The following is a 22,350-nucleotide window of genomic DNA, read 5'->3' on the forward strand; positions in this document are numbered from 1 at the left end:
AGCCACTCTCAAAAATGGACCCAAAATGGACCCCAGGTCACGAGTTCTTCACTCTTTTATAGGTTAGGTTCATTTGCTTAGCAGGGCTCATTCTCCGGTTAAAGCTTCATTTTTCCCCTCAGCTTACCCCCCTTTGCAGCTCTTTGGTTTATACTTTTGGCCTAGGATAGTCTGGGTGTCGTTGGAAAGCAGGGCCGGAGAGGCTTTGTTGTGTCTACCTAGCATGAGAGAGCAGAAATTATCAGGCTACAAGAAACTTCAGAGTCACACACCAAGCAGTGCAGAATTTGAAAAATATAAAGGTTAAAACCTAAGGCATCACCAGAGGGGCTCAGCTGCATTTCTCTGCTGTGCCACCTCCTGTCCCACGCCGATCATCCATCCCAGCCGGAGCGCTGGCTTGTTCTGCCTCCTTTTCCTTCTGAATCAAACAACTCCATCAGGTAACAGGAAACCTTCTCTCTCTGTGCTGCACGAGGATCCATCTGCCTCCTTCCTGTGGTTATTGAAGCAGACTGACTGAGCTTTACTGAGAAACTCTCCACAGCTGAGCTGATGTTGCCCTTTTCCTCGGCCCAGGGTCCTCGATCTCCTGCTGTGAGCTGGTGACAGGGGCTCTGAGAGCTGCTTCCTGCCTCTCTAGGGAAGAAAACTTATGGAAAAGGGATGGAAATAGGTGCAGAGGGGTCAGAGGAGCGTGTGCAGCAGACGTAGAGAGCAGTGCTTTGAGCTGTAAGTGCAGGTTTGGCTGAGAACATCAATGATCTCTTGGGACAAAGGCAGCGATTCCACTGACCCACATCAGACTGGAGTCTGGGCAGAAGCAGACTTTGAAATTGTTGTATTGAGTGAAAAACTTTGTTCCTAATCCAGTGAGGAAGGAAACTCCGACTGCCATAAGCGCCTGGAGTCTGCTGGACCTGCAAGTGAAGGGCTGAGAGAGGCGAAAATGAAAGAGGCTCGAAAGTGAAATAGGAATGTGGCCCTGGCAGGTGCCTGGGCTGTCGGTGAGCCGGAATTTGGAGATGGTTTTGCTGGCTGAGCTCTGGGTTTAGGAAAAACAGAGCTGTAAATTCCCGCTCAGATTTGTCCGGGATGTGCCCATGGATCCACCTGCACAAGTACGCAACCCCCAGCCTGCGCGAAACGAGCAGTTCTGGTGTTAATTTGTGTTAGTCTGGTTTTGAGCTGGTATCTACGATCTGATCGGGAATCAAGGTCTGGTCCTGCCCGAGAACAAACGCGGAGTTAAAAACATCCCGGCAGACAAAGGAAGGCAGCGGTGCTCTCTCCTGTAAATCAGGGGAAGCGAGGTGAAAGCCCTGGTGATTATCAGTGATATTTGGGCACGATTTAGAGCTCTAAATGCTGCTCTAAAAAGGACGCTGCCTGAAGCAGTTGCTAATTAGAGGCTGAAGAGCCTGGAGAGACCCGCGAATTACCCGGGGCTGGCGTTTCTCCGCTGTAAGAGATGAGTAACAGGTATTTTGTGAGAACTTTGCTTTTAAATGTGAGGACCTCAGGTTTTCTCACCTTCCTGGTCGTTAACACATGCAATTCCTCCCTGGTGGTCCTTCCCACCTGGATCTGTGCCCGCCGGGCTCTTTCCCAGCGCGGTGACACCGGGCACAGCATCCGCGCACTGGGGCTGATGTACAGCCCCGTTAACAGCTCGCAAGAACAGGACAGAGGCTTGATTCATCAGGAAGTCTTTATTAGCAAAAATAAAGGATTTCTTTTCATACAGATAAATAGGCGAAAGTTCACGCAGTGACAGAGGCCGTGGGACCCCCCAGGAGAGGAGCCGATGTTGCCCTTGGCTCCAGGGCTGTCCTCGCTTCTCCCGCAACATCGATGTCAAGGTGTTTGGGAGAAAAACAAGCGCAGAATTGGCTCAGTGGGAGCTTAATGTACCCTGGGAAGAAGCTTAATTTAAGTTTTACAGGCTTTGGCTGCCCTTGAGCCCGCACTTTCAGCAGGAGGAGCGACCCACGGAGCAGCGTTGCTGCCCTGCTCCGGGATGCCGAGCTCCCGGGCGGGCGGGCCGCCTCCGTAATGTCCACAAAGAGTAAATGCGGTATAAAGAACCTCTCCTCAGCCGGGACTTGCACGGCAAACACCAAACTGGCAGTGTTTCATCGGGTGGGGGCCCTTTCACTCCTAAATGTTAGAAGTAAAAGCCTCTCTGGGGTTGTGGCCTTTTCCTTGGGCTCAGTGTCCTCCCGGGGCAGCGCAGCACACTGGGGTGAGGAGGAAGCTGAGCCCTAAAATCAGCCACTTTTGGGGCACTGGAGCTGCTCCCACTGCTCGTGGGGATTAAAAATCCAATCCCAATATCGGCAGTGCTGGGAGCACGGATTTGAATGCAAATTACCCAAGCCACCTTAAAATGGTGGTTAACTAAAATATCCTCTAAGTTCTACGAGGAGATTAACAACAGTAAAACAGTGAGCAAAACCCAATCAGAGACTGGAAAATAGTAAGGTTAACTTTGGAAAGTGCAGAGTGGCCGACCCAGCAGCTCTGGAAGGCAGATGCTGAGCGATATTTAAGTCAAGTTCTATTAGAACCAAACATTTCATTCCTACTACTAATTTTTAAAATTTAGTCTGGACTAACCTACAGGCTGAAGTCTAAGGTGGAGTTAACCAAGCTGTTGCTGTGGCTTGTTCTCCTCCTAAACATAAAAGCACCTGATTGCATAAATAAACAGAGAGATAGGATACGAGGAGAGGATCATTTGCTTAAAATTAAATTTTGTTGAACTGAGAGCTGGAATTGCTTCTAATCAGGAGTGGAATTGCACTCAGGATAAGCTCAGCTCATTGTCTGCCCTCCAGAATAATGCTGCTTTGGATGTTTTGAAGCTATGAATAAAATAGCACTATGATAAACAGTATTAAAATATCGAACAATAAATAGTAATTTACAAGCTCATCACTCCTTTCTTCAAAACACATTGTAAACATCAACACTGAGGTATTTGAAGTAATAAATAATAAATTCAATTATTAAAAAAATAACTTTTAAATACAAAATTAAGCTGGAAGTTATTAACCTGAACCCTGAGATAACTTCATTTGAGCTCTTGCAGCCTAAAGTGATTTTTGAACAAGTAGCAGGATTTGGTGTGGAAGATGCAGACCCAGGGGTGCTCTCAATTCCTTCTCTTCATCATCAAATATTTCTCGATGTAGTTGATGAAGATGTCAAACTCTCCCATGGCCTTGTAGATTCCGTTCTTGTTCATCTGCAGGGAAAGCCGGGTGTGTTTAGTGTGACTGTCACAGATATGGGATATACAATGCCTGGACAAGTCCTCCTTCCACGGACACCTCCAGCTTCTCTGCCTGATCCCCTGGGAATTCCCACCCTTCAATCACTGCCCTCTGGATTCCTCTGCTGCAAGAATTTATGTGGTTAAAGACTTTTTGGGATTCTGTTCTCCACTCTCAGATCTCTGCCCTGCCGTGGCAGCAGGTTCCTCCCATCCCGGCCCAGCCCCTGAGCGTGGCCTTACCTTAGTGAAGGTCTCCTTGATGTGCTTCATGCTCCTGCTCCTGTCCTCGCAGGTGAAGAATCTGTGCTGCAAAGGGACACGAGCAGCGGCCTCAGCCCAGGGGTTCCTCCCCAGGGGTGTGGTGGTGGCTGTCCCCTCCTCCTGTCCCTTGTCACTGCTGCTCCCCACCTTCCCCTTCCCCTGTGGGGCCACGGGGGCAGCAATTCCAGCTGCTTTGCACCGGCTCTGATGGAAGGAGCCGGAGTGACCCAAGCCTGGACCCTCAGGCCGTTCCCAGCCCTGTGTCCCTGTGTCTGGGACAGGGTTTGTCCCGGCTGACTGCACTGATGGACTCATGGCCGCAGCAGGTGTGATTTTGGGAGCCCCAGCATCGAGGTAAGGGTCAGACCTCCTCCTGCCCTCTCTTTGTCTCTTCAGCCGGGCTCTGACGTGCAGGGCTGGCTGCACGTGGTGCTCCTGCACCATCCTCATTTAACTGATGGTGAGCACAAACCCCATCTTCGAGGGCCCTGCCTGCCTGGATCCCTGCTCCTGCACCTGCCCTGCTCCTGGGGACCCTCTGCCCACCCTGCCCACCCCCGTGCTGCCGAGCCCCACTCACACAGCGCCTCATCATGGTCCTGAGGCTCAGCAGGAGGTTGCCCAGGTCGCCCACGCTCTGCTGGTGGTGCGTGCTGGTCTTCATTGCGCTGGGCAGCACCTCCTCCATGTAGAACCCCATCATCTCTGACACCGACTGGCAGCCGAGGCTCCCCTGGGGCGACAGGAGGGGGAAGCCTGGTTGGGGATGGCCACCAGCACGGGGTGTGGGCGTTTGTACAAACCAGAGCCGGGCGTGGGAGCCGCGCTGGCTGCGGGGGAAGCAGCGCCAGCCCCGCCGCAGCCACACGTGTCCCTGCAGGGTGGCACAGCCAGCCTGGCGTGACAGCAGCGCATGCCCCAGTTTCCAGCTGGCTTCCCCTCTTATGAAATGCCGGGGAAGGATGGGGAAGGAGAAGGAACTCGCGAGGGAATGCGATTCTTACCTTGAATTCCTCCAGCAGGTCGGAGCTGAGCAGTTGGATGCTGAGGTCGTCATCTTTCGATTGCTGGGGGAGGATGGAGTTAAAAATGAGTTTTTCAGGCAGGCAGCCAATTCTTTCAAGTTGCCCTAACAAATGATCCTTCCCTTGTCTTCATTTAGGGTCTCCCTGCAGCAAAGGCAGAGGGCACCCAGCGCAGGAGCGTGCAGAGCACCGTGACACCAGGCACAGGAGTCACCAATTCTCTGGTCCTCATCCTTGAAGCACAAGGACTGTCAGGTCAGGACAGCAGGAAAATGCAATCACAACCTTTGGTGCCATTGATTTTGTTAACGTCAAACTGCTCCGGCTGAGCTGGAGCCGCTCGCTCGCCTCAGCTGGGCAGGGTGGTGTTGTGTGAGGTGCTGCTGCAGACACCAACGCTCCTCAGAGAGGAATCAGAGCCGTGGCAGCCCCTGGGAGCCACCCCGACCTCTCTGCCAGGGCAGGAGGGTTTAATCCCCCCGGTTCTGTTACCCCTGTAAGCCTCCAGCTGATGGGGAAAGTGGGAGTTTGTTCCCGAGGCGCCTCTGTCGCACCAACTGCGGTGGGGTGGGCAGGCACCACCCAAAGCATCAAAGGCTTCAAAGCTGTCCTGAGAGGTTAAAAATATTCTTTCCCAACATTATCTGGGAGGTTCACAGCAAGCTCTACATCTGAAGTCTTGGCTGTGTTTGTTTGGTAACGAATACAAGCCATGACATCAGCTTGAGATTCAATCTGGAGAATTATCTTGTTTTATTGCTAGAACACACTGACATGGACTAAAACAGCAACAGAGCTGTGACCAGGCGCCTCTATCAGTACTGATGCCATGGCAGATGCTCTGAGTGCACCGAGTGCTGATTGCTCAGCAGCCCTGAGAGGCTCCTGTGATGCAGAGCAGCGACCTTGCACAGGCACCAAAGCAGGTGCTCAGTTACTGCTCTGCTCCTCCACTCATAAAATACCCAGTGCAGGCTTTTGTGGTTCTTTCAAAGAAAGAATCTGCAGCAAAAGGTTTCCCTTTTCACCTGGCACTGACTTCAGCAGGGCTGGACCTTGGTGCCCTAAAGAAAAGACAATTTCCTTCCTATTAATTCAGTGATTAACTTGGTTTGCAACATTTCTGGGGAAGCCTGGCTAGAAAGGTTTGCAAAGGTTCATTATGAAATCTCGAGTTCATTGTAATTAAAACTAGGAAGAAAAGCCTTGCAGATTTTCTCTCAGTGAGCAGTGAAACCGAGCTGCTCTTGCTCACCCGTAACGCAACGCAGCCAAATCATTTCTGCTGGGAGGAAGCTCTTCCCCCTCCTCCAGATCCCAGAACATTGCGAAAAAGGCAGAACGAGGAGAAAGCAGCAGGGTGATACTTACAAAATAATCCTTAATTTCCTCAAACTTGACCCTCAGCTCTCTGAGCTTGGCAGGCAGGAGGTCGGGGAAGTGGAGGCAGGAGGGCTGGGTGCGGGCAGGCGCCGTGCCCAGCAGCAGCAGGAGCAGGATGGGCATGGCTGTGCCCCTGGAGCAGGTCCTCATGCTGTGGGAAAGGGCTGCTTCCCTCTGCTGCAGCTCCCGGAGGGATTCCACAGGAGGGTATAAAGCAGATCTGCAGCTCTCACCTTGATGGAGCCCCTAATTTATACTCTCAAAACATCAGTCTATTTCCTCTCCCCATTTCCTGACGAGCAATATTGGGGTTTTAAGTCATTCATTAAGCCCAAATGTCACTTGGGTTCCCGTCAACTTGGGTTTCCTGTTCTTTGACCCCCCTCCTCTACTCACACCCCATCGATTTTTTGTGCTTAGACTCTGCATTTTTTTTTTACATTGCTTGTTTCTTGTAAATTTAGCTGTGGCTGAGGAGGAAAGCTGCAGAGACACGAAGAAGCCAAGGTGCTGTGTGAGATTACTTCATTCTAACAGTTCCATTTTTTATTTTTAGATGAATGCTATATGGTTAGGGGAAAAAAAAAAAGTGTTGTTGCTTTTAAATCTCAGTATCAAACCTGCAGAGAGCATCACTCAGCAGAACTGCTTTTCACGAACTGTACAAATTCTCTGTCTCTTCCTTTGGCATTCTAATCTGCAAATGCACATAATCATCTGAAATCTTCATTTTTAATTAATTTTAATTTTCTTCCATTAATGCATATTTCTGCTGAAGCCAGTGTGAATTTTCACTGCTCAGCAAGCTCAGTTGGTGCTCCCAAAACTCAGCTGGAAGCTAACAGGATCAGGGGATCCCAGTGGAGGATTCCAGTCCTGCTCTGGTCCCTTGTGGATCCTCCAGGGGAGGAGCAGGGTTTGTGCCACTACTTTTATGCCTGGTGTTAAAGTGCATGAGCAGGTCATAAAAACTCATTTTCCAGGCTTTTAAATCCTATTTTGTTTCCTAGAAATGGACAGCAGCCCCATCCAAGCAGCTGTCTTAGCTGGGACTGATTGTCCCAGCTGTGATAAAAATTCTCCTTGTGGAGCCTCAGAGAATTCCTGTGACGTCTCCCCATTTTCCGCTTCCCTCTCTTTTCTCCTCTCTTTCCATATCTATTTTAGTCCACATCCCCTGCTTCCTTGGGATAAAGATTTCACTTATTTATTCAGGAATTTGGCATTGCAGAAAGTGAGAAGGGAGATAAATTTGACTTTTCTGAAATCACGGGGTTTTCTTTGAAATCCCTCATGCTATTTTAAAAGTGCTCGTTCTTCCCAGTAGGGAAGCCTTCCTCCATTAGGGAACAATCCCTTAAATTCTCATCTCCTTCATGGCACTGATCTTCTTTCAAGTTGAAGTTGTGAACCTCTGAGAGGGAATTTATTGCTGGAAAAATGCAAAGAATTGTTTGTTCCTGCACACTGAGAGTTTTTCATTTTATTTTTGGGGGCAGGAGAGAGGGATGGTTGGCATGCACACGTGTAAGAGCAAAGGGGATGAAACATCAGCAGCTGGAGTGTCTGAGGCAGGGAAAGTGTGGGATTTTGTGATTTGTTTTCCTTTTTTCTGTTGTGTTACCTCTTCCAGAGGCGATGGGGAAGCTGCTCCCGGGGAACCACTGCAGGGACATCAGTGCAGCTGAATCATGGCCTGGGTCATGTTTTTGGTGGCCCTTTTTTCTTCCCCTGCTCTAACACAGCCATGGGGTTTTTCCCACCAGCAGAATCCATCTGAAAGGAGAAGGGCAGAAAGCTCAGACAGAATCAGTCTTAAACTCACTTCCCACAGCCAGGATCCCACCTTTCCTTGGGATCCCACACGGGGAGATGCTTTTGCTTCTTTTGCATTAACTTCAACCTGCCAGGGGTCAATAAATCTTCAGTGCCAAGACCTGGATGGCTGCTGAAGCTTCGTCAGGGCATGGAAGTTGATGCGTGAGGTTGGTTTGTGTGATCCCGGATCCTGTGATCCTCAAATCCTGGAGCTAATCCTGCTCCCTTCAGGGAAGGATGCAGCCCCAGGCACTCCCCTGCAGTGGAAGGGCCAGCTGTGGGTTTAGCTGCTGGTATTTTTACGGGATGCAAGGCAGAGGGGCTTTGGGAGCGTGCCCTGGCACCAGCAGGAGCTGGATCAGCCCCGCAGCTCCAGGAGCCTCCTTCCACCCTGCCCGGGGGCTGAGCGCTCGTTTCCACGCTTCTCTCATTCCGAGCCACCCCGGGCTGTCCGTGAGGTCACGTCTGACATCCCGAGCGCGCCCAGCGCTCCGGCTCTTGTGCAATTCCCTCCTCCCCGTTTTGGAACCCCGGGCTGTGTTTTGGGGCTGGCAGCAGCGTCAGGCACCCGTGCCCGTTCCGCAGAGGAAACTCTGGCCTGCGCAGGGCGATTCTCTGCTGTGTTTACCTGCGTTTCCTCTGCCTCGTCAGAGATCTTGACGGGGCAGTTTCGCTCTGAGTCAGCCTTGCTGAGCGCTGTGGAAAGGCGGTGACTGCGCTACTACACCGGCGCTCATGAATGAAGAAAGCACCTTTGCCTGAAGAGTGTCCGGGCCGCGTGGGTGTATCTCTGAATCTTTAGGAAACAGCTTTCATCTTTGCCAAGAAGATCATTTCAGGAAGGAGAATGTGTTACTCAAAAGCCGTTCGTGCAGTTTTACCCCACCTCCCACAAACTTCTGAGAGCAGCGAGTTCACAAGAAACAACGGGGCAGCAAACGCTGCTTCTGCACCGAAACAGAGGCCTGGGGGCAAACACTTTCTCCCACAGCGTGCCATGAGGAAAGGATGGTCCTGGACATGGTCCTGGACATGGTCCTGGGCACGGCTTGGGGTCAGACATCCTCAGGGTCCCATCATTGGAGCAGGGTGGCACCGGGCCCTGATAATTGAAGGGGCTTTTCTTACCTTGACAAGGTTTAATGTGAGAATTTTTAAACTTTTTTTGCCATCTTGGTCTCTGCCGTTGCTTTCGGACAGAGGAACATTGTGTATCACCATCCCTGGAGGGGTTTCACCATCCCTGGAGGGGCTTCACCATCCCTGGAGGGGTTTCACCATCCCTGGAGGGGCTTCACCATCCCTGGAGGTGTCCAAGGAATGACTGGACGTGGCCTTCAGGGCTCTGGTCTGGTGACAAGGTGGGGATCGGTCACAGGTTGGACTCGATGATCTCAGAGGTCCTTTCCAACCTCAGTCATCTGTGACTCTGTGATTTTCTGCACTGTCTATTCTAGACATAACTTGGAGGGTCCCCTACATTTCCAGGCTGTCACAGTGGTGTTCTCCTTTCTTTCCTGTTCAGAAATTCCCCATTTCTCATCCCTTCAGATCCGGATGATCTGCTGCCAGTGACGCTCGCGGGGGAAGTAGGGCCTTGGTGGCCTTTCCTTCACCCTGTGTTTGAAGCGATGGCATCTGCTCCCTCAGCAGCCCAGTGCTGATGACTAACAGTTCCTGGTGAAGCACCAAGTGCACTGCTTCATGTTTTTTTCAAGATTTTTTCCAGCTGGCGGGGCGTGACGTTGGACATTTCACATGTGGGAACCTGGTGGGACTCACAGCGTGACTCACATCGACCTCAACAGGTAAATCCCAAATTGCTCTTTGGAAATTTAACTAATGTCACCAGTTTATCTTGTCCAGAAATAGGATTGATTCATGATTATTAATCATGAATCAATCATGGCTTTGATGTGATTTCTGATACGACACAGAGAGAGAATTACATAAGAAGTTCTTAGAAGGTCCAGAACTTCCACGTGTTCTAAATTAAGCTGGAACTCTCTGGAACTGGCACATGAAAGAATCAAGGGGTGGAGACTTTCTCCCCTCTGCAGATTCAGTTTTGGTGATGAACTTAATTGAGAAATATTTGCGCTTTTTAACTGCCTGCATAAACCTCTCAATATTTGCATTTCTGCTGCAGCCTAAGGCAGAGATTGAATAACATCCCTATTTACTATCCCCCCTGGAATTCCAGGGTGCCCTCTGCCAACCTAGAAGAGCCAGCTGTGCTTTATTCCCAATTTTCCATGAGTTTTGCCATTTTAAGCCCCTCTCTGAGGGGTGTGAGGAATCATGGGTGAGCTCAGTGATGCTGCCATCACCCACATGAGACTTTCCCCACTCCACAAAGCAAACAGAGGTGTTGTTACATTTTTATCTCTTTTATTTTGCCCTGAAATCAGCTGTTGACAGGAATTTTATGATGCTCACAGCACTGTCCTTAGAGAAACCAATGGGACCTTGGCACTGGAGTCTCAGCAGTGGGGACTGTGTGCTCCAAGTGAGGTTTACTCAGGTGAGTTTCTCCGCAGACAATTAAAAAGTGTAAAGGTATGCAAAAAAAGCTCCCTGAATATATAATCCATTGCCCAAATATCACTTCCAGTGCCCTTTGGGGTTTTTTTTGATCCTTCTACAGAAGCAATTTTGAGCAACTCCTGCCCTGAGCAGCTCATTGCATAAGTGCTGCTGTGAGGAGTTTCTTTTTTCTTGTTCTGGTATTACTTGGGGAGAAGATGGGTGGATCTTCTGGAGAATATTGACTTTGTCATGGTTTAGCACCAACACTCTGACCAATAACACAAACCCAGCATATTTATTGTGCTGAGGGGTCACAAGACAGAAATTCCTTGTCACGGTTTGAGAAATCAGATAAGGCAAAGCCGCTGCTCGGAAGCTCCGTGTGACCCCAGGGTGAATTTCAGAGCCAGCTCCACTCATTTTCCACAGCAGCACGAGGCCCTGGAGCCAACACTGGCCTGGCAACTCACACCGTGGGGTTTCGGGGTGGTTTTTGTGCAGCGCTCACGCGGAGGGTTTGGAAATCCTGGGTTTTCTTTGCCAGCCCACAAACTGCGGCTCAGCGCTGGCCGGGGATGGGGATGGTGGCTCATCCTCGGAGCTCGAGGGATGCTGCAGCGTCCTCGGTGCTGTCAGGGGATTTTCCACGTGCTGCCACTGTATCTTTCTGCTCCAAAGGCTTTGCTGTGGTTTTTTGATCAAAACATGATCCACCAGACGAGCTGTTCAGAGGTTTCGGAGGCTTTTGGAAGTCTTCAGATCCCCCTTCTGTTCTCTCTTGTTTTTTTAGGGAGGGAACAGGTAATCCAGCCTCCTTCTCCTGACAGATATCTGCTTATGGAGACCCAAAGAAACTCATGGAATCATGGAGTGGTTTGAGTTGGAATGGACTGCAAAGGTCCTTTGTTTCCAACCCCCTGCCGTGGGGGCTGAAATTGAGTTCTGAAAGCAGTGGAGTTCAACCACTGAAAAGCAATTCCTGAAATCTTGCTGCTCCCCATGGGAACTGGGGTGTCAACTCCACTCCTGCTCAGCACTGCTCTCCTTGAGCCTCTTCACCAATTTCCCTGGGATTTATCTTTCTGTGGAAGTCTGAGGGAGATTTATTTCATTAACAGCATCAGGCATTTGCGTCTGTGTTTTGTTTTTGGTCTCCCCGTCACTTTTGAGGACTGTAACTGAGAAGTGGAAGATGAAGTTGAATGGTGGAAAACCCCTCACTGAAAATGGTGTTTAAAAATAAGAAGATTAAAAAAAAAAAAAAGAAGAAGAAGAAACAATGATCTGAAGCAAACTTCCTCTGCTGTCGGGAAAGGAGGGATGGGCCCTTCATCCCTGCGCCTCGGGAGTGTCCGGCAGCGTCTGCGGAAAAGATAAAGTCAAATGAAGACTCAAAATCCTCGCAGTGCCCCTGGTTTATATTGATGGCTGAAAGGGGCTGTGCAGTGAGGAAGTGCTTGGCATTTTCCAGAGCCTTCAGTGCTCCCCGAGGTCAGGGGACAGAGGGCCGAGCTGGTGCTCCCCATCAGGCAGAGCTATCCAGGATAACTGGTAAGAGGATGAGCCTCTGGAAAAATTAACCCTGCTTCACAGCATGATTTTACAAGAATTTACACCTAGAGGCAAGCAAAAAGTGCCCAGTTCTCCTGGATTTTCCCCTTCCCACAGGATGTGTTATCAAATAAGGCAGGAATTGTTGGAGCCAAGTGGCTGTGATGTGCCAGCCTTCCCTGCTTGTCCCTTACTGCCCATCTCTCCTTGCCCTGGGGCCAGAGCTGGAGCAGAACTCCCCAAGCTCACGTGCATCCATCCCGAAACCAGCCTTGGCTCGGTGAGGTTGTGAAATTGAGAGGGGCAATATTAACCCAAAACCGAAACCCGGCGCCGGGAGCCGGTTGCGTACAGAATCCACAGCGAATTTACTGAAACACAGCTTTCAGTTTTGGTGAAAGCTGAACCTGAGTGGCTATTGGAGTGATTCATTTGCTCCCTGGATCATTCAAAAACGGGGCTGATATCAGCCAGCTCTCAGTTTCTCCTTTATTAGCTGTCATTTATTGCCTGCAGTGTCAGCACATTTCACCCTCGGGGTAAACCCGGGTGCTGTGTGGGGCTGCCAGATCCATCGGCTGCTCCAGCCTCAGCCAAGCCTGGTTTTCCATCAAAAGCCACTTTTGGGAATATGATTTAAGGGTGGTTATGGGGGTGCTGTGGTTGATTGTTGGACTGCATGATCCTGAAGCCTCTTCCAGCCTGGGTGATTCTGCATTTCTGTGAAATGCCCTGCGTGACTTCTGCTGTCACAGCAGCTTTGAGCTCTCCGAAAATAAGGATGGGAGGAATATGAGAGCTGGGTGATGGGTATGGGGATCCCAGCAAACCCTGGCCTAGGCAATTTAATTCTCCGGTTGTCCCTGAACTGGGCAGAGGTGAGTTGAGCCTTCATGGGCTGGTCCTTGGCATCACACAGAGCATGAACAGCCTGGGTTTGGGCACAGGGCACTTTGGGTGTGCTCACACAGAGACAGAGGTGGCAGCTGGGACCTGAGTGCTGGATAGTTGAAAAAAAAAGCAGCTTTTTGTGCTGTATTATTTGACTCTAAAAGCCTGAAATATGCGTTTCCCTTTGGGGAAGATGCCATTTATGATAACCAAAATACAAGCTCACATTTTGCCAGAGCAGGGGAAACAATTATCTAACCTTCCACGCCCCCCACCCTGGTGACTAAATGAATTTTCTGCAGAACAGTTGTCGATTGTGATCCTCCACCACGCTCTTCCTCTTCCTCAGAGGTGAATCTTCGAGGTGGGAGGAAAAACAGAAAAGCACCTTTTTTTTGGTTTTTTTGCAATTTCTTTCCCCTCTCGGGGTGAAATCCTGTCCTAGCAGCAGCAGCAGCAGCAGTGCCATCGGTGAGTCACAGGGTGAGTGTCACATCTGCTCCGGGCAGGAGGTGGCACAGGAGGTGGCATCGCTGGGACGTGCAGCCCTGCATGGCTGGGACGTGTCCCTGACCTGGCCAAGGACCTCCAGCCAGGACAGGGGGAGCCCAGGGTCACCCCCAGCACTGGGGTGATGCTCCCTGGGGACGTGGCACTGTCCCCTTCCTGCTGCACCTGGGGACAGCCTGGGCCGGGCTCTTGGTGTCTGACAACGGCAGGAAGAGCCCCAGAGGGACAACCACGGGCGGTGCCCTAAATCAGGAGGATTCAGGCATTGTCTTGGGATGAGGGACATTGTCTTGGGGTGAGGGACATATTCCAGGCTCTCCAAAAGTCCCTGAGGCCCCCAGAGCTGAGAAAGGAGCTGCTCTGCCCATCCTAAAGCTGCTGAGAGTCCTGGGCACCGTGAAGCTCTCAGGAAGAATTCTGGAAAGCAGCTGAATTTTGCTCCCTGGGCTTTGGATGCCTCTTGGAGCTTGGCTGAATAAAAAGTGCATTTCCCTGCGCCGAGCCACGCTCAGCCTGTTGCTTCCTACGAGGCAGCACCCAGTGTTTGATTTTCAGAATTATTCAAGTGGTTGTGGCTTGAAACGTGACTGAGGAGAGGGTACACGCTGTACCTCTCCAGCAGTAGCTCCTCACTGAGTTTTTTTTTTCTGACTCATTTGGCGAGTTTACTGAGAAAAACAATTTTTTTTTACTTCTGTTAGCAGCACTGCAGGGTGGGTGGGTGAAGGCAGGGCTGGTGCTGGCCCTGGCCAGGCTTTCTGCCCATAACGAGCTGCACTAATTAAGGGAGAGAAGAGCAGTCTGATTTTCAGGGCTGGCATAGGGCATTGCCATCACGGAGAGCAAACGTCGGTGCCGAGCTCACGGAAAGAGTGACACCAGGGGTGGCACCTGGAGGGTGCTGCTGTTGGCGCCTGCGTTCAGGAGGATCGCGCCAGGTTAGCACTCATTCAAACGAGGTTTCCGCTCTGGATTGGAGCGGCAGGGATTTCTTCACAATTAAGTCTTGAATTTTGAGGTGCTGAGCACTGCATTTCACCTTGCCATTGACACCCAGCTACGCTGAGGGCAGGGCTGGCTCACAAATCACACCACTGCAAGTGTCCAAGAAATTACTCCAGTGCGTAAAAACCAAGTGGAAACATTTCCTTCTGCCGCTGGAATCACAATTCTCTGACAGGGGTTTTGGTGAGCTACAGCATTATCAGGGCACTGTAACACCCTGCAAACATTTCTGTTTCACGTGGCTGAGTTGGTTTTTGCAGCTCTTTTCCTGAAGGAGATCAGGAAGGTTCCTGAGCCCAGATATTGCTGTTGGATGCTGTTATCAGGGCTCAATTCTTCCTTTATTAAAATTTGTGGGAGCATTTCTCTCACTCAGGTTCTCCGGCTCTGGGGACCTGAGAAAAACCATTATCAGCCTCATATCTGAAATGATGGTTTACCTAAAGCTGCTGTGAAATAGGGGCGATGACAAAGAATGTCAAACCGAGGCTGGGCTGTCGAGTGTTATCAGAACTTCTTAGAGCACAAAAAGTGCATTGAAAGGCACTATTGAAACTGGTGCCTTATCACCCTGAAACGCTTTACTGGAAACCTGATGTTGAACGTGATCTAGGACCAGTGCTCGAGAGCGGGGCGCCTTCAGATCAGCACAGCTCGACGACAATTTTTTTAAGGATTTTTAGAAATTTTTTTTAGGATGAAATGAATTCTTTGAAATGAATTATTGGGAACGAATTGAGCTGGGCGAGGGCAGGATCAGGACTGCAGTGACCCCCAGCAACACCAGTGGGGTGCACAGGGGATGGATGGAGCAGGGCTGGGAGCTGAGTTTCCCAGCGTAACCGGCCGGGGCTGAGTCAGTGTCGCGTCCCTGTCACGCCCCCGGGCTCTCCGGGATCGCCTCCTGGGTTCGTCACTCCCCCGAGCCCTTGGTCTGCAGCAGCCCGGTGCTTTCTGCTGCCCCGGAGATGTTTTGTCAGCAGAGCAGTGACGCTGCTCGGTGGCAGCGGTGCTTGGCGGGGCTGAGCATCGTCCCCGCGGCGCTGGGAGCTGTGGGGACACAGCGGGGTCCCAGAGGCTCCTTCCCCTGAGTGTTACTTTCCAGCCGCACTGGGGATATTCCCTCTGCTCCCGGCTCAGCCCCTTGGTGCCTGTGTGATGTGGGACTGCGCTGCTCACCATGGGCTTCGCAGAGGTGATTTCTCAGAAAACTTAGTGATGCCCAGGGCTGAGCTTTAATTCCTGAGCACGAGGGCAGCTGGCTCACAACCCTCTGTACTGCCTTGGCTTGTTATTTGGGTCGTAACTGCTCTTAGGGTGCCCTGTCACAACGTGCCTGCCATAAAATCTCGAGGGAGGAGCCCTCCCCCGTTAGCTGGGGGCAGCCTGGAAGTGTTCCCGCGGAGAGGAGCGCTCTCCCTGCCCCATTCCCAGCATGCGGTGCCCGAAGGGTTTAACTGTTCCCAGAGTGCCTGAGGGAATCACTTCCCATTTTACTGAGCTCATCTGCAGCGTCACAATGCTGAGTTTCAGAAATCCCTCTTTCTTCTTTCCCTCTTCCTTCCCAGAGCAAAAGAGGGATGATTCGCTGTTTTATTGAGGGTATTTTCATGCTACTGTAGCTGGCAGGTTGATGACAGCCTGGGGAAAGCCAAGCTGGGGTGATTTGCTTCCATCTGGGTTTGGTCCAACATCTGATGGCTTTAAACTGGCAGAGGGCAGGGATAGATGGGATATCGGGAAGGAATTCTTCCCTGTGAGGGTGGGCAGGCCCTGGCACAGGGTGCCCAGAGCAGCTGTGGCTGCCCCTGGATCCCTGGCAGTGCCCAAGGCCAGGCTGGATGGGGCTTGGAGCAGCCTGGGACAGTGGGAGGTGTCCCTGCCTGTGGAACACGAGATGGTCTGTGAGATCCCTCCCAACCCAAACCATTCTGGGAACCCTGCTGGTTCCACCCCATCTGCTCTGAAATGAGAGGCTTTTGGACATCCCCCACATCCAGCACTTGGGGTGCCCCATCACCACCATTTCACAGACAGTAAAACCCAAAAATGAAAATCTCTCTGGGTTGTCCCCCACCCCGATAGGGTTTTTCCTCCTTCTTGCCCTTGTGGTGAGGGTCCTGCTGTTTCCTCTGCTTTGCAAAAGGTTGGTGACAGGACAGAGAGGCCGAGGGACACAGCCAGGACCATGTAGAGATCTGTACAAGGCCCTGGACCCCAATAATACATTTCCCTCGTGTTCCTGTATCTTCCCAGCATCTCTCCTCCAGTTCCCCCACAGCCTTTAATCCACACCTCTTTCTTGCCTTCTGGCACTTGGCTGACCCATCCTGGGCGTCAGTTCGGTTACCAAAAGGAAAAAAACCGAAAAGCAAGAAATCCTTTCATGTCATCTGCCATTTACATAATGAAGTAAGAACTCACTGCCTCTTCCCTTGTTTCCTCACCGGGCTGGGTGTGCACCGGGCTCCCGGGAATGCTGCCACTTCCTCTGCTCCCAGCGAAACTTTTGCTGCAATTCCAGGCAGCAGCTGGGAATTAGGGGAGGAAGGCAGGGATTGACAGGCTTGTGCTGCCCCAGATCCCTCCAACACCTCAGCCAGGGCAAGTCCGGCCTGCTGCAGCCTGGGCCCTGCCCTTAGGCTGCCCTGCAGCGGGCCGAGGGAGGCATGGTGGGCGCTTTTGGGGCAGTTTCAGCAATCCCATGTGCAATACCCTGACTAGCCTGGGCAGAAAATCCATTTGCCTAGTCCTCCCCTGGTGACAGATCTACGCTCAAGACTGAGCTTGGTTATCAATAAATAAATTAGTCACCAGCAGATCTGTGCAGGACAGCCCTGGCCCACAGGCACGACGATACACCTGCATTGCAACAGGGGCTGCTGCTCCCAGCAGGAACCCGCTCCAGAGGCTGCCTCTGGGATTAGAGGGGCGACTTTGCCACCCCAGTGCTCTCTAAGTCCAGCTGGCCATCCCTCCCAGCCCCAGGAACTCCAAGGAGTTTGTTCAGCTGCACATTTTTGTTTGTAGACTGAACAAAGCTCCCTCCAAAGGCGCTACAGGAACAACCAAACCATCCTTGGAACCAACAGCGCAGGGATCCGGGGTTTGCACCAGCACTGCCACATCTGTGTGACAGTGTGCCCAGCTGGCAAACCCTGGTTCCCTGGGCACAGCCTGGAGCTGAAATGCTGGGAACAGAAAAAATGCCTGCTCTGCCTGAGGACCTGGGCTGCATCAGCAATTAAAGCTGGTGGTGGGATGATCGTGGGTGTCACTGTGCCACGGGGCTGGGGGACTTCGGAAAGTGTCAGTGACATTTCTGTCCTGCAGGGTGACAGCTTTGGACTGTGAATAATGATCACCTAAATCACCTGTGACCCTGGAAACAGCTTCTCCTGCCAGCAGGGTGGGACTGTGTCCTCCAAAATCCCTGACCTCGTGTTTCTTTGCGTCTCCGACACCGGGAACACGGGATGGAGAAGTGTCCAGCCATTGAGGAGACTGGGACCAGGATTCCCTGAACCTGGGGGAAAGATTTCTTGGATTTGGGACCAGGATTCCCTGAAAGTGGCAGGGGAAGGCCACTTGTGCCAGGACATTGATGGAGAAAAGCCCTGGACTTGGTTTCACCACTTCTACCAGGTCCATTGCCAGAGGCCCTGGGGTGCTGGGACCACCGGCACCCTGTGGGGTGATGCCTCTGAGCTCCCCCCATCCCAACACCTCTGTGGTGAGCTGGGAACAGCCCCTCTCCACGGGGATTGTCAGCATTGCTCCACGCTGGGGACTTTCGGGGATGTGACCCCCAGGATTGTCCCTCCTTTGGTCACATCCCTCTTCCCAAAAGAAAACCCACACAGTGATGCCAAGAGTTCCCGCCTCCGTAGGTGAGGGAAACACCTGTGGGAGAGGGAGCTGGTCCCTTGCACGAGCTCATTAATTCAGCAAATTACAAAGGGAAATACATGCCAGGAAAAGCAAGAAAAATCCCAAAAGTTAATCCAAGAGTTATTTCCTCCTGGTACCGGGATAAAAACGGGTCCTTCGGAGCCCTCCAGGTCAGACAGCGGTGAGAGAGGCGAACCCACACCGAAGAACAAGGTAAGATCCTGAATTTATCCCTTTGCTCTTGGTCCTTCTGGGTATTTCCTTGCATTCCTATAATGTAATATTCCTATAATTTCTCTGAAGTATTTTTTTTCATTAATAACCTTAATTTTCAATGCTAACAAAACTTGTGTTTGACTTCTGCTATTCCAGAGGGAAAACACTTTATTTTGGGATCAGACTTTGGGGTCTGCTCCTTTCAGCACCTCCTGCTGCTTCTGTGTCAGTAGACTTCTAAAAATTGAATTTCACTGTATTTATTTTTCTGAAAACGTTTTTTCAGAAGACCTCTGTTTATTTAGATGCATTTTCAACTGATGTTTTATTTAATTTTCCTCTGCTTTTTGAGCTCTTCTGTTCAATATTTGACTTCATTTGATTTTTTTTCTCTTGCTCAGGGGGAGCAAAAAAGAAATGGGTAAGAGACACTAATGAGCATGGGGTTTTTAATACAGATGTACAAGTTTTACATAAAATGTGTCTATTTTCATATGGATCACAGTTGTGTTATTTGGGAAAATAATGAGGAATATTCTCTTCCTTGGGCCGGTCTCCCAGGCAGCTGACATGAGAGGATCCCCCTTGTTCCTCTGCCTCTTCTCCATGTCCTGCTGGGTGAATCTGATGCCGACAGCTGGGGACAAAATCTTCCACTTCGGAGCCTGCAGGGTTTCCATGAGCATGACAGAGATCAGGGCTGGCTTCACAGCAATTAAAGCCAATATTGTGAGTATTCCCCAGGGTCCTGAGGAGCTGGGGGAGCCCTTGGCAGCTCCTGGAGCCCCTCTGGAGCCAGCAGGTCCATGCCCACCTCTGTCCTCTCTGCAGCAATCCAGAGACCCCATCCGGACCCTGAGCATCCTGTCCCACCCACAGTCCCTATACAAGGTTAAGGTAGGTGGCCCTGGCTGGAGAGCCCTTAAAGGATCCAAAAGCAGGTGAATGTGACCTTGGGAAGTGCAATCTATCAGAAATCAGTATTCTTCAGCTTTCTCACACCCCAAAGCACAAGACAAGGGCCACTGCTCCAGGCCTCAGCCTCTGATATCCAGCTGCAAAATCAGCTGCTTTTATTTCGTGAGAATTGCTGAGGATGGATCTCCTGGAAAACCAGCCTAAAATGATTTCCCATATATTTTGTCAGCTTCAATCAAGCACCACTGAAGAAGCTTTTTTTGAGTCAGACTGTCCTGCTGTGCTCAGCTACAACAGGCTTCCTGTTAGAGATGCTTTATCCCAGAGAGTCACTGCAGGTTACACCCCTTTGGAAGGCCTTTCAGTCACTAAATCCATTTCTTAAAGTCTTCAGACAGATGCTGCATCACTCATCACCTCTTCACCTTCTACGTGGACAAAGTTTTCAAGCACTGCAGGACCGAGGACTCGTTTGTGAACAGGAAAATCAGCAGCATCGCCAACTCCTTCCTCAGCGCGAGGAGGAAGCTCGAGCAGTGTGTAAGTCTTGGGTACTGCTCCAGTGGAGCTTCTTCTGTTACTGTTTCATGTATGAACCAGCCTGAGAGCTCCATAAAGCTGCAAAGTCTCTATTTATAGAAATGGTTTTAATGAGAACACAAAGCAGAGTGATGTGAAGAGCGTTCTGTCCACTGAGAGATTTTTATATCTCACCAGCAAACTCCCCCACTGGTCCCCAGGAGCAATATTTGTCCTGTCCCTGAGTCTGCCAAGTCAGCTGTTGTTAGCTAAAGTCTGATTTAGGGACCTGCAGCCTTTCCCACAGTTCCACAAAGTCTCAGTCTATGATGCCCAGCAAAATGAGAAACTGAAATCTCATTTTTAAAAATTAACTGCCCAGACTAATGAGTTAATCTTATGTTTCCAGCATGAGCAGAATAATTGCGTGTGTGGGGAGGAATCCACAGAGAAATTCAAGCAAATACTTGCAAACTACGAAGGGGTGAGTTGATGACTGAGCCTGGTAATTAACACCATTTAAATTTATATTTAAATTCTCTTTATGTTGGGTGGTACTGCTGGTCTCTGCTTACAGCTCGATCCTTTATGTCATTGTAGCTGAATGTCACATCTGCAGCCATGAAGTCCCTGGGGGAGCTGGACATCCTCCTGGACTGGATGGAGAAATCTCGTTAGTGGGCGGCGTTAACGACCCACGGCCGGGGCTGAGGAGCTGCAGGGGCTTTGCACACAGCAGAGATGAGAGGGACAGTAAATCACTGGATCAGCGCAGCCCCTCAGCAATTCCAGCTGCATCCAGGCTAACATGGAGAGCTTTGCCAGCCAGGGACAGTGGCAGAGTCTTCATTAAGACGGAAATAACGAGTTTGATTAAATCAGCATTGCCCTCGCTGACTGCTACCAAAGGATGCTCCAAGGGAAAACCTAGCAGGGTTTCTCTTGCTGGCAGACATAAGCTGTGATCATGCCATAAAATTATTGTTTAAATTATAGATTTTTTTTGTCTAGGGAATGTGGGGAATGAGCGCTGAGTGCTGGCTGGGAGGACTCTGGTGCAGCTGATGTTGCATAAACCTCAGTCTCAGGGCTGCTGCCACTGATGGATCTGGCTGAAATGAGGAGCACAGTGTGAGAAATGGTTCCAAGAATAGGTCCCAGCAGGTATGTCAGGCCTCAGAAATCCGTGTTTCCTTTTGAGGTGATATTTTCTGCCTTACCAGTAAAGAAACTTCTGTGCAAGATACGGAGTTGCTGAATAGAAAAAGGTTCTTGAGTGTATTGTGCAATTTACTGACAGCCAGTAGTGAGTCTTGTGGAAATCGGTTGCCATGCCTGTAAATAAACCCCACTTGAAACTGTGCTGAGTCTGTTTGTCAAAATTCTGAGGAATTACGTGATTCTTGTTGGTGAAACTTTCTGAATTCTCTGTGGTGTCCTTACACAGCAGATGCTGTCACTCCGGCATCCCAGGGCTGATGTGTCCTTCTGGGCACGCCAGAAACACCAAACTCAGACCTCAGTGCTGCTAAATCCCCCCAGTTTGTCCCCAAGATCATTTTTACTGAGCATTGTTTATAGCTCTGGTCTGTTCTCTCCCTCTTTGGATGTTGCTGGTGCCACCCTCAATCCCGGCTGGGGGACAGCACCAGCATTTCCCTACAGCACGTGTGTCACGCCGAGTGACATTTGGTCGTTCATTTTCGGATGAAAGATCTTTTACTGCTCACTGTCCTCCCTCAAATATTGGCTTATGCCAAAGGGGAGCTTCTCAGGGCTTTGATTCTGTTCATCTGCTTTCTCATGGGTTTCATTTGTCCAGGTGTCAGGGCACGAACAGGTGAATTCATCTCCCCATGCTCTGGCAGTGCTCAGGAGAGCTGCTTTTTCAGCTCCATCACTCTTTTAGGAAAGACAGACACCTGGGATTTGCCACAACTCTCCGTTGAAGAACAACCACCGGGAATGATGCTGGGATGCAGTGAGGGACTGCAGGGAGGGACCACAGGAATCAGTTGTGATTCCTGACTGCAGGAAATCAGTTGACACCTGGTGACACAGGGGCTGCCTGGTGAGTTCCTCATGGATCTTTTTGGGCTCTGGATCACAGCTTGAGGGTTCTATTCCACACCTTCAGCTTATGTTGGAACCATCACAGTTCATCCTATCCATTGATCACACCCCGTGTGTTGCACGCCTCAGTCCATGCCAGGCTCCCTGCTTTCACCTCAACCAGGGATTTTACACTTCTGTACCCACTGCAGGGCACGGCAGCAGCCCAGGGCCATTCCCTTTCGGAAACGGGATGCCAGCTGGCGATGCCAGCAGTGGGAAGGAGCGGGGGTCGCAGCAGGCAGCTGCCAGGGCTGAGGGGTGCAGGAGGGCTGCGGGATGCTCAGCCCCTGCTCCTCTCCCGGAGTTCAGCTGATCCCGGGCAGTGAGGGAGGAGCGGAGCTGAGCAGAGGACGCCGTCGGGCAGGCTGAGGAGGAAGAGGATTTGCAAAGGGAGAGCAAAAGGGGTTTTCTCCTCTCAGAAATTTCCAAACCCGAGCG

The 22,350-nt window shown here is 50.9% G+C and overlaps 2 protein-coding genes and 1 long non-coding RNA gene across 5 annotated transcripts; 2 read left to right on the top strand and 1 right to left on the bottom strand.

The window, feature by feature from the left end:
• Positions 1–1,697: 1,697 nt before the first annotated feature.
• On the bottom strand, positions 1,698–6,163 carry IL10 (interleukin 10). Of its 3 annotated transcripts, XM_032133458.1 has the most exons (5): positions 5,938–6,163; positions 4,546–4,608; positions 4,122–4,274; positions 3,521–3,586; positions 1,698–3,250 (listed from the first exon to the last, which is right to left on the bottom strand). In XM_032133458.1, the coding sequence occupies exons 1-5, from the start codon at positions 6,097–6,099 to the stop codon at positions 3,158–3,160; spliced, it is 537 nt and encodes a 178-aa protein (XP_031989349.1). In that variant the 5' UTR covers positions 6,100–6,163; the 3' UTR covers positions 1,698–3,157. The 3 variants fall into 3 exon arrangements, with proteins under 3 accessions (XP_031989349.1, XP_031989347.1, XP_031989348.1); XM_032133457.1 differs by having other exon boundaries at positions 3,171–3,586; XM_032133456.1 differs by lacking the exons at positions 4,122–4,274; positions 4,546–4,608; positions 5,938–6,163 and having other exon boundaries at positions 3,521–4,061.
• Positions 4,229–11,560, top strand: LOC116455509. Its single transcript, XR_004244409.1, has 4 exons — positions 4,229–4,821; positions 9,497–9,575; positions 10,179–10,291; positions 11,087–11,560. It is a non-coding gene; the product is annotated as an uncharacterized LOC116455509 (long non-coding RNA).
• A 4,573-nt stretch (positions 11,561–16,133) lies between these two features.
• Positions 16,134–21,160, top strand: LOC116455528 (interleukin-20-like). Its single transcript, XM_032133480.1, has 5 exons — positions 16,134–19,089; positions 19,192–19,257; positions 19,666–19,818; positions 20,207–20,281; positions 20,398–21,160. Exons 1-5 carry the CDS (start codon positions 18,886–18,888, stop codon positions 20,473–20,475), a joined length of 576 nt encoding a protein of 191 aa, XP_031989371.1. The 5' UTR covers positions 16,134–18,885; the 3' UTR covers positions 20,476–21,160.
• The last annotated feature ends 1,190 nt before the right edge of the window (positions 21,161–22,350 follow it).

Source organism: Corvus moneduloides, chromosome 24, assembly GCF_009650955.1.
Source record: "Corvus moneduloides isolate bCorMon1 chromosome 24, bCorMon1.pri, whole genome shotgun sequence".
In the NCBI taxonomy this organism is placed as follows: Eukaryota; Metazoa; Chordata; class Aves; order Passeriformes; family Corvidae; genus Corvus; species Corvus moneduloides.